This window comes from Polypterus senegalus, chromosome 12 (assembly GCF_016835505.1).
Source record: "Polypterus senegalus isolate Bchr_013 chromosome 12, ASM1683550v1, whole genome shotgun sequence".
In the NCBI taxonomy this organism is placed as follows: Eukaryota; Metazoa; Chordata; class Cladistia; order Polypteriformes; family Polypteridae; genus Polypterus; species Polypterus senegalus.
In genome coordinates this window covers 77064200-77076252 of record NC_053165.1, presented here as the reverse complement: position 1 = coordinate 77076252, position 12053 = coordinate 77064200, and the positions used below count along the sequence as shown (strand labels likewise).

The 12053-nt window shown below is 51.9% G+C and overlaps 1 protein-coding gene across 2 annotated transcripts; it reads right to left on the bottom strand.

The window, feature by feature from the left end:
• Positions 1-3046: 3046 nt before the first annotated feature.
• pgls (6-phosphogluconolactonase) lies at positions 3047-10886 on the bottom strand. 2 transcript variants are annotated; one of them, XM_039772451.1, is made up of 6 exons: positions 10817-10886; positions 8567-8865; positions 5983-6090; positions 5237-5338; positions 4460-4600; positions 3047-3987 (listed from the first exon to the last, which is right to left on the bottom strand). In XM_039772451.1, the coding sequence occupies exons 2-6, from the start codon at positions 8837-8839 to the stop codon at positions 3841-3843; spliced, it is 771 nt and encodes a 256-aa protein (XP_039628385.1). In that variant the 5' UTR covers positions 8840-8865; positions 10817-10886; the 3' UTR covers positions 3047-3840. The 2 variants fall into 2 exon arrangements, with proteins under 2 accessions (XP_039628385.1, XP_039628386.1); XM_039772452.1 differs by lacking the exon at positions 10817-10886 and adding an exon at positions 10736-10801.
• Between the last annotated feature and the right edge of the window lie 1167 nt (positions 10887-12053).

Sequence of the window (12053 nt, the reverse complement as noted above, 5' to 3'; positions counted from 1 at the left end):
TGGAGGGAAATCTAACAGGATGTTGCCAGCGCAGTGACTGGCAGAGCTCCCCTGGCATGGCTCTGCTTTGCCCACAGACAGGTCTGCATAGGATCCCAGTTGGGTCCTGCAGGTGCCACCAGGGGGATTTTCTTGTTTCCAGGCAGCTCAGTCCGACGCTCTGGCAGTGGGGGTACTTCTGGGTCTCCCCTCTGCCTTACTCAGGCACAGCATAAGGGGGCACCCACCTTGAGTGGAGGCAGGGAGCTCAGTTAGTGTGGATGTGCCTGCAAGTTGGCATTCGGGTTGAAAAAAATGTTTATTTGAACCTGGCACTTTTGTGGCGACACCCCCTACAGAGCCCACCATAGAGAATTTAGCTGGATTACCTTCTCACCTGGCAATAAAACACAACTTCAGGATGAACATCGGGTTCAAACAGAGACCCCCTACACAAAACAAAAAGGTGACATGTCACACTGCCACCGAGGCCCCTAGTGTTTGTGCCAGCTAGTGGGTTTGCCATCAGACACAATCGGTGCCCACAAGCAGAGACGAGTTAACTTGTGAAATGTCACACTGGGATGGCTCTGTGCCCCACAATGAGGATCACCCACCCCAGTGGGCCTGTTCAAGGACCCCCTGACTACGGGGACCCTCCGAAGTTGGCATGTGATTTCAGACAAGTAGTCGAGTGTGTGTGTCCTCTAATCTCGATCAGCCCGGGCAAGACGTGGGCAGTGGCGCTGTTGTGTCAAGCTGGGCTTCTCCAGGGCACAGGTAGGCAGGATGTACCCGCTAGTGCCAGGCTGCGCTCCTCGTGTGTTCATCTCAGTTACTGAAGCTCTCACTTAGCACTAACACACTGGACCTTAGTGACTGATGAAGTACTCTTTGGTGGTCTCCTACCATTCACCGCGTTAACGCCACCCCTGAAGTCAAACAAGAACACCCATCATCATCATCATCATCATCAGAGTAAGGCGCAGGGAACACGACATCCTCCTCTAATAACCAAGCAGGCCATCAATGTGGAGAAACAGACACAAAATGGCCGCCCATTGTTTCTAAGAGGCAGCCAATGAAATGAAGGGCAGACGCTTTCAAAGACGACAACACGAGTGGGGTGACATAATGAAGAGAAGACCACCCAGTGGCACTGTCACCCGGTCACTCAGACGTCACGTGGACAGCCAGAGGCCATTCAGCAGCTGTTTGTGATGTCATTCATCTAGAACATCTGTCACCAATTCTTAAAGGCAGACGACTAAATAAATGGGTTTAAATGTAACCCCCCCACACTGCCTTAGATTGTACACGGTGGGCTTCTTCTTTCTCAATAACGCGCACTAAACAGAACAATGGCGTATAAACGGCAGTGACGATGGCCTGTGCCAAGGTCGGGAGTTTGGGCGTCTCCACCTCCTCGAGCACCGCGGCGCAGCCTGGCAGACCACCTGACGACTCAGAGAAGGTCCAGAGAGGGGCTCAAGCCAGCAGGACATTTTTACCTTGCCACCCTCATCTGAGTTTAGTGATCAATCGCACGTTCGAGGGCTCGGCCATTCTTATCACTCGCTTGTTAATCGTCGTCGTGTGTGTGTGTGTGTGTGTGTGTGCGTGCGTTTGACTTGTTGGTATTTCGTTTCGTATTTGTCATCTTTAACTTCTCGTTCAGCACGTTGACCCACTCATCGTGAATGAAGGTGTGTGATGGGCACACACGTTACCAGCACATATGCCCAGCTGAAGGCGTCACGTCACCCCCAGGCCACTTGGCGACTGCAAAGCCCCTGTGCCGTTCCAGCTTGTGTGGCTGGCTGATGGCAGACCACGGGTTTAACTTGGAGTCCCCCCAAACATATGGACCCCCATTTGCTGTTCCTTCCCTTCTCTTTCTTCACGTTTCTCTCCACAACCAACTGCAATACAGAAAGCAAAGTGAAGCTGCCTGCACCCATTGGCACGATTCTTCAAAAGTTTAAAGAGCTTAATAAATATTAGCAATTGATAAACGTGTAATTATGAACAACACAAATATGGACATCAACTTAAAAAGGAATATACGACAATAAAAATACAATGTTCTAAAAACTGCAGAATATAACTCGAGAACGTTCTGCCCATACTGTAGGGGGCACCAGTGAGACCACAGCAGCAGCTGGAGCCGTGCAGAGAGGAGCAGCCTGGTGCATCATGGGACTCGGAGACTTGCACCGGGGCATCATGGGACACAGGAGACTTGCACCGGGGCATCATGGGACTCAGGAGACTTGCACCGGGGCATCATGGGACACAGGAGACTTGCATGGGGTATCATTGGCCTCGGGAGACTTGCACCAGTGCATCATGGGACTCGGAGACTTGCACCGGTGCATCATGGGACTCGGAGACTTGCACCAGGGCATCATGGGACCTGGAAACTTGCACTGGGGCATCATGGGACTCAGGAGACTTGCACCGGGGCATCATGGGACTCGGAGACTTGCACCGGTGCATCATGGGACTCAGAGGCTTACTTGGGGTATCAATGGCCTCGGAGACTTGCACCAGTTCCGTCAGAGCAGAGCAGGCCGCAGGGTGACGTCGCCCAGGTCTCCGAGATTCGTATTGGCATCTGTAAGAGAGATCTGGCAGAAAACATTCAACTAAAGAGCTAATCACACCTCGGGGACGCCAGCAGAAAAGGAGGGGAAGTGCATTTAGGGAGCGAAGCCAGGAAACACAACGGGAATCCAAAACAAACTGCAGAGTCACGGAGGGGGAGACAAACGAGTGACACCAGGACTGCATGGCCTCCTCGTGTTTGTCACATCTGTGATATCACACGAGGACACAAACGTATTCCACCATGAAAACGATCAAGTCTCTGCATTCTAAACCTTCACAAAACTGCCAGGGGCTCTGCCCATCGGTGCGGCGGGTCAGGGGGTGCGTACCATCGAGTTACTTTACGTACACATGAAGAGTCAACGCCAAGATGGCGTTTTCAGCGGGCTCAAGGTGGTCGAGTCCTGCCCTAACAGAAGAGCAGCCATGCAGAGTGTACACCACAGAGGAGGCAGGCTTGGCGCACAGCACAGGTCAGGCTTTATTTGACAGAGTGCCAACCTTACACGACACACAAACACCCGCACATCGTCATCAGAACGTTACGCTGAGTCAGAAGATTAACAACAGAAGCCGAAGGCCCCATTACTCGCTGAGGGTCTCAACCACTGAGGGGGCTTTACCAGTTCATTACATGCCACATTAACCCACCTGAGCTCATCGACCTTGAACCACAGAATTAAATTTTGGAAGATGACAGTACAGAGTCACACAAAGGGCAGCCCACCACTTGGCATGTCGTGCCAGCCTGTGCCCAAACGCAGACGATGGCAGCGCTGAACTACTCAGGCCAGTGCTGCCAACACGCTTCTTCTCAGTGAGACTTGGAGACAAAAGATTGCTTTATGGAGCCGAGAGGACATCTCGCCACTGGGTGGAGTCGCCCATATGACCTTTAAACTGCCCGTCTATGCCACCTAAGAACTGCGGTTACTGAGCAGCCCAATAGACATCACAAAGTGAAGAGCAGGCCTGCCACCTCAAATGCCCCAAGTGACTCGGGGCTCTTCTTGGTTCTGTAAGTGGCTCACCTTCAGCTTGACCTTTCAATAGTGTGGCTACAGGGCTGCCAGGGCTATGGACGGGCATCAAAGATGGGCACTAAGCTGCTGTGCACGGACATTTTGAAGGACGCGAGTTTAGTGTTTTGCACGGAAACCCTCGAGAAGAGGCTCAACTTCTATGGCTAATCCAGACTTGTAATTGTCCACACATGTCACCGAGATGAGCCCTTGTGGTGGCAGCGTCCCCTTACAGCGCCGCGCCCCTGGATGGCTTCTCCAAAGGGAGGCTTAGACTCTGGGCAGCAGACTCATCCAGGAACCAGAGTAGCTCTCCGTTGGCAGGATTCACCCTGGCGGCCGGGAGGGCAGGTTCTTCATTTCCTTCCAGGACTTTCTAGAGGAAATAAAATTGACAAGACGCCATCAGCGGGGCACAGTCAGCATGGCAGAATCTAACACTCAAACGGGGCACATCAAAAACAGGAAGAAGTACCAACAGCCTGTCAGGGGAAAAGGAAAGAGAAGTGGAGACCACAAACACCTGCAGCAAGCCCACCCAGTCCTCTCACTTCCCTTTCAGGGGCACAGACAGCCTACCGAGGAATACTGGGCATCTAAGGCACGAGATGAGAATTCCAGCACGTTCTCCATGACGTCCAGGCCTCAAACGTGTGGTCACTCCGCTCAGCTGTCTAGTGGAGCTCCGATGTGCGAGATGGGCAGGGAAGGGCGCCAGGGGCCCGACACAACCACCAGTGCTACGCTTACCTGCTTGACTTGGGCACGCATGTGACCATGACAGTGTGCCACCTCAGCCATCAGTGTGAAAACAACCTCTGCCACCCGATCACTCTGGCGATTCTTACCTTGAGCACGGCGGCTTTGCTCTCTCCGGTGGACACAAAGACCACACACCTGGCCGCATTAACAACAGGTAGGGTGAGAGTGATGCGCTGCGGGGGGGGCTTTGGCGAGTCACTGATGGGGGCCACAGTTCTCTTCTCTTCCTGTGAAAATAGTCAAAGAGTCAGACGACGTGCCAGCCATCTTCTCCAAATAACTGCCCTTCACATCTGAGCAATGAGGACGGCGAGGCGCCCAAGGACAGCGACTCACCACTTACGAGTCCTCGCCCGTTTACGGCCCCCCGATCGAGCAGGTCAGAACTAACCGACTGGCTAAGCAGAGCCACGCCTGGTAAAGGAGGCTGCCGATGCCCGTTAGAATAACAGATGGGCAGTGGAGGGCTGCTTGTCACAGCAACATGTCGTCACGCCTGCCCGCCCCAGTGTGCTGGGTGCCAGTATGCGAGTTGTAGTCGTCGTCAACAGAGGGCACTCTTGAAGATACGGCTCTCCTGACGCCATCCATCTGAACCAAAAGTGCTTCTGGGAAGGACCCCCAGGCCCAGCCTCTCCTCCTATGCCAGGTGAGCTTGTAGTCGAGAGAGGTGGCGGGGCTACGGGGGGCAGAGGGGGCAGTAAAGGTGGCCTTTCTGTAGATGAACCGATAAGCTCAGGCTTGTGTCGGAGGTCAGAAGCTCCTGCACCATCACAGCCACAGTGAGACCTGTGTTATAAATGTGCTGCCCCCATCCCATCGTTTGAAGCCCGACATGCCAGCGATGTGCGGAGTCTCCTCACCTGCAGAAGGGGATGCCCTGGGAAGAGAGAGCAGGTGTGTCCATCCGGGCCCATTCCTAACAGCAGCAAGTCGAAGACTGGCATGTGCTCGCCAGGGAATGTCTGCAAAAAACAAAGGGGAGATCTTCAGGAGAGAAAGACAGGGTGGACCCCCAAGTGCGCGGGTCTCATCCTGTGCACTTCATCGCACAAAACTTGCAGGATGTCCCGGATGGCGTCCAGCGACGTCTCGGACAGAAAGGATGCTGAAGAACGATCTGAGGAGTGGAAGGCAAAGCTGGAGCGCGTGGCATCGTGAGGTCAAATGGTTGGCTACTCCAGCAATTCTAGTGTTCACACAGGGCACGTGTGGCTGGCGCTGCCTGGCATGGCGGGCTAATGCTAGGAATCCAATCAGCTGAAACCCCATGGGGAGCACGGTGGCGCAGTGGGTAGCGCTGCTGCCTCGCAGTTAGGAGACCCGGGCTCGCTTGCCAGGTCCTCCCACAGTCCAAAGACATGCAGGTCAGGTGCACTGGCGAGTCTAAATTGTGTGTGTGTGCCCTGCAGTGGGTTGGCACCCTGCCCGGGGTTTGTTTCCTGCCTTGCGCCCTGTGTTGGGTGCGATTGGCTCCAGCAGACCCGCTAGTTAGGAGGTAGCGGGTTGGATAATGGATGGATGAAACCCCATGTCCTCCATGGACGGGTCCTCCTTCAGGCTTTCTCAACTTGAAATTCACCCTGTGGAGGGAAGAGGAGAAACTCACTTGTTGAAGCTTTTGTGCATAGTCCTCAGCCGCGTCCTCTACACTTAGGGAAGGGTCGATGGCCAGGATCTGACTGTCCGCAACACACAAGGCTGGCATTAAGTGGCTCTGCAATGAAAAGAGCAACAGCAGACGATTAGGCACAAAGACAGGCAGGCGGAGGACGGAAAATCGCTCATCAGGGCTACAGAAGCTGTGCTCCTCAATTAAAACCACATGCCATTGTGACATTAATCCCAAGAAAAACAAAAAAACTAATCGGGGAGTCAGATGAGGAAGCCACCAACTAGTGTGAAGAGCGCCGACTGGTGGTGGCCGAGGAAACTGCACAGCAACCACCGAGGGAATGAAGAGGAAGGCAGAGCGAGCTGCTGTCACACACATACAGAAGGTGGCCGTCTACGAGCCTACAGTGCCAGAACTGTGACCTGCAGGGGGTGTAGCAGCCCCTCAGACACAATTACAAAGACAAGCCCCCCAAACCGTTCAAAGAGATATTTTAAAGAAATTCCTTCACCTTCAAACAATTCAACTCTTTGTCCCATTTTTTATTATTTTGAGTCCAACTCACCTGGGTGAAGCAGAGCGTTTCCTGTTACGCCAGACCCGGGAGTGTCTCTGGTGCCACAACGGTGTGCCCACGAGGCTCTTCCTGGTCAGGTGGAACCTCTTTACACGAGGAACGCGTCTTCCTCTGGGGGCTACCAAGAAACCCAGCAGGGCCGCCCATGGGGACACACAGCAGGTGTGCTCACAGGAAATCCACCAGAAGGGAGCCAACATCTCACACACTGGGAAACACGCGGCTCTGGGAGGCTGCTCCCCTCTACCCTCCACTATAAAGGTTACCCTGCCAGGCTGACTGGTCTCTTACTCAGCTGGGGTGCCAGCCAATCTGACATACAGAGAGAGAAGGACTATAGGCTTGTCAGTCTGTGCCACTGGGCCTCCCTCTGAACAACAAAGACCATTTGACCCCCCGAGGTCCCTGGGACAATAATGGGGCAATGGTGGCAGCAGCAACGCATTTAAAAACCTGTCAGGCCTGCTGCCAAGGCCAAAGTGACTTTAACTCAAAGTCCCAGCGGCGTATTAAAGGTCCTTCGGTTTAATGAAGGCCGCAATGAGCTCTTAAATTTCTACCAATCCTGAACGTGGTCACCGGGGCCACCAACGTTACCTGCTGCCACTCTACATATCAATCAGCAGTTGAAGTCACCAGGCACTTGACTCTTCGCTCTTGGCTTGCCGTGGCGTCTCCGAAGTGATGCCGAGTGTAAGCATGTCCTGTGTGTCACTTAGTAAGTCACTTGGGGTGACCTTTCCACAGGTGACATCCAGCACTGAATCAGCGCCGTTTGTGGACGCCATGAAGCAACAGAAAGTGAGGGGGAGGACTGAAGTCAGCCGGACTGCCGAGTGTGTCCCGGGGAGGCTGGCACACCTCAAGTGGGTACTTCTCAGGGAGTCTGGAGGATAAAGGATGGCATAAGTAACCAAGTGCCCCCCCTCATCATCCACGCCACCCCACTGGTTTCTGTGTTCAGATACAACAGGGATGGCTGCACTCAAAGCCACCGTTTTGCGTTTCTCTTCTTTTCCATCACAAGCTCACAAATTCTGCAAATGGCACATGAAGCGGCCATCTTGCTCTTGGAGTCCGTCTACGAGGTGGCATCTGTCGGACGCATGTGTTTTTATGAATTTTGCACATGGGGGGCACATTCACCATAGATTTCTCTACACCGTCGTACTGAATGTGAACGAGGCCTTAAAAGAATAAACTGGCGCACTGCAAATGTCGCAGTCATCGCCAGGATGTCTGAAGAGTTCACCCCTTCCCATTAAGTGCTCTAATTCACCAGGGGCTCTCTGGAGGTGACGTGTGGCGCGGCTTCTTCCATTTAATGTTGGCTTTCTCACAATTCACAGTTTGCCCGGACATTACTGACATGTTGTGAGTCAACGGCCCACTCGACGGCCAGCAACGTCAGCTTCTCTCAGTGCTGCGGACGGGACGGCGAGTTGTGCTGCATTCAGAAATGGAGGCGGAGCTTCGCCTCTGAAGACTTTCTAGTGCAGGAAGGGAGCCGAGTTCACCGCGTAACATGTGAGAGAAAAGCCATCAGAGAGAGTGAGAGAGAAAGAAAGAACGAGAGAGAGAGAGAGAAAAAGAGACAGAGACAGAGAGAGAGAGAAAGAGACGGAGAGACGGAGAGAGAGAAAGAAAGAAAGAAAGAGAGAGAAAGAAAAAGAGAGAGAGAGAGAAAGAGAAGGAAAGAGAAAGAAAGAAAGAGAGAGAGAGAAAGAGAGAGAGACGGAGAGAGAGAAAGAAAGAAAGAAAGAGAGAGAAAGAGAAGGAAAGAGAGAGAGAGAAAGAGAGAGAGAAAGAGAGAAAAAGAGAAAGAGACGGAGAGAGAGAAAGAAAGAGAGAAAGTCACGGCGCCCTCTTCGGACGCCGCTAATCAACTACACCTCGCTGACACTGGCAGCCGGGTACTGGCCTACAGGTGTAATGCTGGGGTGACGTTCATGACGCCCCCAATGTGCAGCCCAGGTGTGACTCTTCTCACGGCTCACGTACCTTATAGAGGCCACAGGTGCTCTCGGGGTCCTGAAAGGAGACCAGCCTCTCATCACAAAAGCCAAACAGCCATTTCCTGCAGTCTAGGCCAGGCTGGGCAGGGAGGTGCTGGGTGAGCAGCGATACAAGGCTGCCCCCCGACAGGCCCACCGTGAAGCGTCCTCGCTCCGAGCTGCAGCTGGCATTGGCCCTGGCCACTATGAAGCCGGCTAGAGCAGATCCCAGCTCCTCAGATGACTTGAAGACCAGCACGCGTCGTGACCCTGGGGACATCTCAACCACCGGGTGAGCTTCAGAAACTGGAGAGAGAAAAGAAAGAAAAGCAACTGCTGCCAGTTCGAGACCACCGAGGCAACATTACAAGCAAAGCAGGAAACAGCAATGGGCTGGGCACCCGTCCAATGCAGGGCACAACTATACTCAGACACTCACTCTGTCTGTCTGTCTGTCTGTCTGCTGTCATAATGGCAACCTTCTGGGCTCCTCCAGGCTGGCCATTTGCCCTTCTCAAAGAAAGTACAGGAGCAGACAGTCAGATGCGCTTCCTGCAGCCACCCTCCTTTAGTCATATGACACCCAGGGGGGACGATGACCTTATTGTAGCCTCAGGTCCCATGGGAAAAGGCTCCCACCCAGTCCTGCAAACTGGGAGAATGTGGCCAATCCACACAGGCCAAGAGCAGACCAAGATTCAGGGTCAGAGACCTGGAGTTGTGGGGCACTGCGCCAACACGATGCCCACCATTATATCACTTTGCAAATTCCTTGACATTACACCATCTTCCTCCCACCCATTTTCCCTAATCTGAGTATCCAGGGCAGGGTCATGGGGCAGCTGGAGCCTAACCCAGAAATCACCAGGCGCAAGGCAGGAAGGAGACACACAAGGGCCAGTCTGGCAATGCCAGTTCACCTGACCTGCATGTCTTTGGACTACAGCAGGAAAGACACGAGGAGAACATGCAGACTTAGCACAAGGAGCACCGCAGAGACGCAATCCAGTCTCCTTACTGGGAGGCCAGCACTGCCCCGCCGTGCCACCAACATATTTACTGCCAGTCAAAGTGGCACAAGAGTGTGATTTCCTAACCACATTCATTGTTTATGAAGTTACTCAAACTGTTTTATACTTTAATCCACTAATGTGACAAACTGCTCGATAAAGCAGAAAGGGGAAATAAAAGTCTGTAGAGAATGGAGAAGCTCCACTGAGTGGCACACACAGGGTAACGTCCCATTTCACATTAGCTGAACCTTGGTGTGCGTGTGCCCTGCAGTGGGCTGGCACCCTGCCCGGGATTTGTTCCTGCCTTGTGCCCTGAGTTGGCTAGGATTTGCTCCAGCAGACCCCCGTGACTCTGTGATTAGGATATAGCGGGCTGGATAATGATGGACTGACTGATCACACTTCATCAAATAAATGACCATAGAAACCAATAAAGGTGGTCTTCATTTAACATGCAAATGCGTTATTTACACCACTCTATAGCCCAAAATCCATCCATCCCGTACAGAAACCAACCCTGGGTGAAGTGCCAATACTGCTGAGGGCACACTCTGGCACCCTGCCACGCTCACTCACATGTGGGTGTTGTTGAGAGGCAGAAATAAAATCAAAATATCTGGAGAAAAACTCAGGCATTCAGACCCAAACTCCAGGAGGTGGCAGCACTAACCACTGTGTCACCCTTGATCCAAAGTAACCTACAAATCAAACACCTGGCTAAATGTACTGTACAAGTGCTGGTCGGGGGTACACAATGTGACCCCCACATCGACCAAGCTCCAGCCATGCGGCATAATGTCATTTTGATTCGAGGGCCAATGCCTAAAACAAACTGGGCACTGGAATCAGTTGGCACAGGAAAAGCAAACTCAATGCCGCTGCAAGCACAGGATTACATGCCAGGGGTTTCTTTCACGCCAGCACTGCAATGACCGAGTCAGGCTAATCGAAGGCCGGCGTTTCCACCCTGCCAGGCTCAAGAGTCTTTCGTAGCGTGTCTTCGCGTGGCTCGTCTAACAGTTCCACATTAACTACTTTTATAGCGCGTTTATTAACAAAGTTATTCATTTGTTCTGTGGATTCAACAAGAACGTAAAACTCCACGCGTCCCGTAAAACAAACAATCCAACGTCCTCGATATCTTATGAACCTGGATAGCTTACACTGAAGGGTGCTGCCATTTATTATCTTTACAAAAAGTAAAATAAGTAACGAGCGCCCTGCGAACTCCTCCGCTTACTCACTTGATGGAAAACAACCGCCGCCTCACTTCGACAGGAAGACACTTCCTCCACACGCCCCGCCCACTTGCACTCGGCGTAGCATCGCGCCCGCCACTATCACCCAATAGGCAAGCGCTCATACCAAGAGCATGCGCTACTCTTGCCAAGCGCTTTATGGGACATGTAGTCTTTATGGACAGGATGGCCTATTTAAGGACTTTGTGTCTTCTTTAAAATAAAGCGGAACAGAACGCGCTGCGAGTTTATTCCGAAACTAACTTCATAAATACTTTACTAAATGCACGATGTTAACAGTTTCACTAAAGGAACGGTCTTAAAATGTGTTTTCCTCGGGTTCTAAAGGGCATTACAGACTTCTTTTGAGATTATGAAAAAAATTCAGTGAATTCTTAATTGCTAGATTTGATTTTATATGACCTTAATTCATTTTGTAACACAATGTGAATCATTAACTAGGTAAAAAAACATATACTTTTATTGAATTATTTATTGACAAGGCAAGTGATGAGTAGTGGAGCGATGTAGTGGCTGCTGCCACACATCTTCAAATCCCAACTTGTGGCACATACCCACACTCTCCTTATGCCACGGTGGCTTTTCTCGGGCTCTGTTCGTTTCTTCTACATCCCACATGAGCTCCGTTGGCGTGCATGTGTCTCATTGAGAGGTTCTGGGCCCTTCGTGATCCTGGACTGCAATAAGTAGGTCCCCAAAAAGAACAAAGCCCCTTATTCTGTTTTGTACTTACTATGGGATTTGGGGTGGCATGATGGCTAGTGCTGCTGCAGTGCCAACTACCCAGACTGGGTATATGGAATGCCTATTTACGAGTTGCTTACTTACAGATCTACATATTGATGATGCCCAGCAGTACCATCATTTGATGGGGCCCAGTGTAACGCCCTGATGTTCATCTGCTTACATTCTCCTTTACGAATGGTGGGTGTTCTTCCCAGTGACTGAGCCTCCTAGGACGTGTGGAGCTCGATGATCCCAATATTACGCAGACTACCTTTAAGGGTTTGTTTTCTGAAATGTCCTGCTTCGCCTGGCAGGTTTTGTCCTTTCAATGATTGCTGGCTACTTACACGTTTTGCTTTGTCAAGTACTGAAGATGTCAGTCAAGCACACCTTCATCTTACCAAAGGCAACACAAGACGCCTTTCCATTGTTTGTGCTGCTCTCTCAAATTCAGCTACAGCCAGGCTTCGGTGGAGGAGAGTGAAGCTTTTGTCAA

Excerpts from the sequence above, each read along its gene's own strand:
- pgls (XM_039772451.1), bottom strand. The coding sequence starts at position 8,839 with ATGTCCCCAGGGTCACGACGCGTGCTGGTCTTCAAGTCATCTGAGGAG. Across the intron at positions 6,091-8,566 it reads GCACCTGTGGCCTCTATAAG|AGCCACTTAATGCCAGCCTT; the intron begins GTACGTGAGCCG and ends TTTTCATTGCAG. Across the intron at positions 3,988-4,459 it reads GCAAAGCCGCCGTGCTCAAG|AAAGTCCTGGAAGGAAATGA; the intron begins GTAAGAATCGCC and ends TATTTCCTCTAG.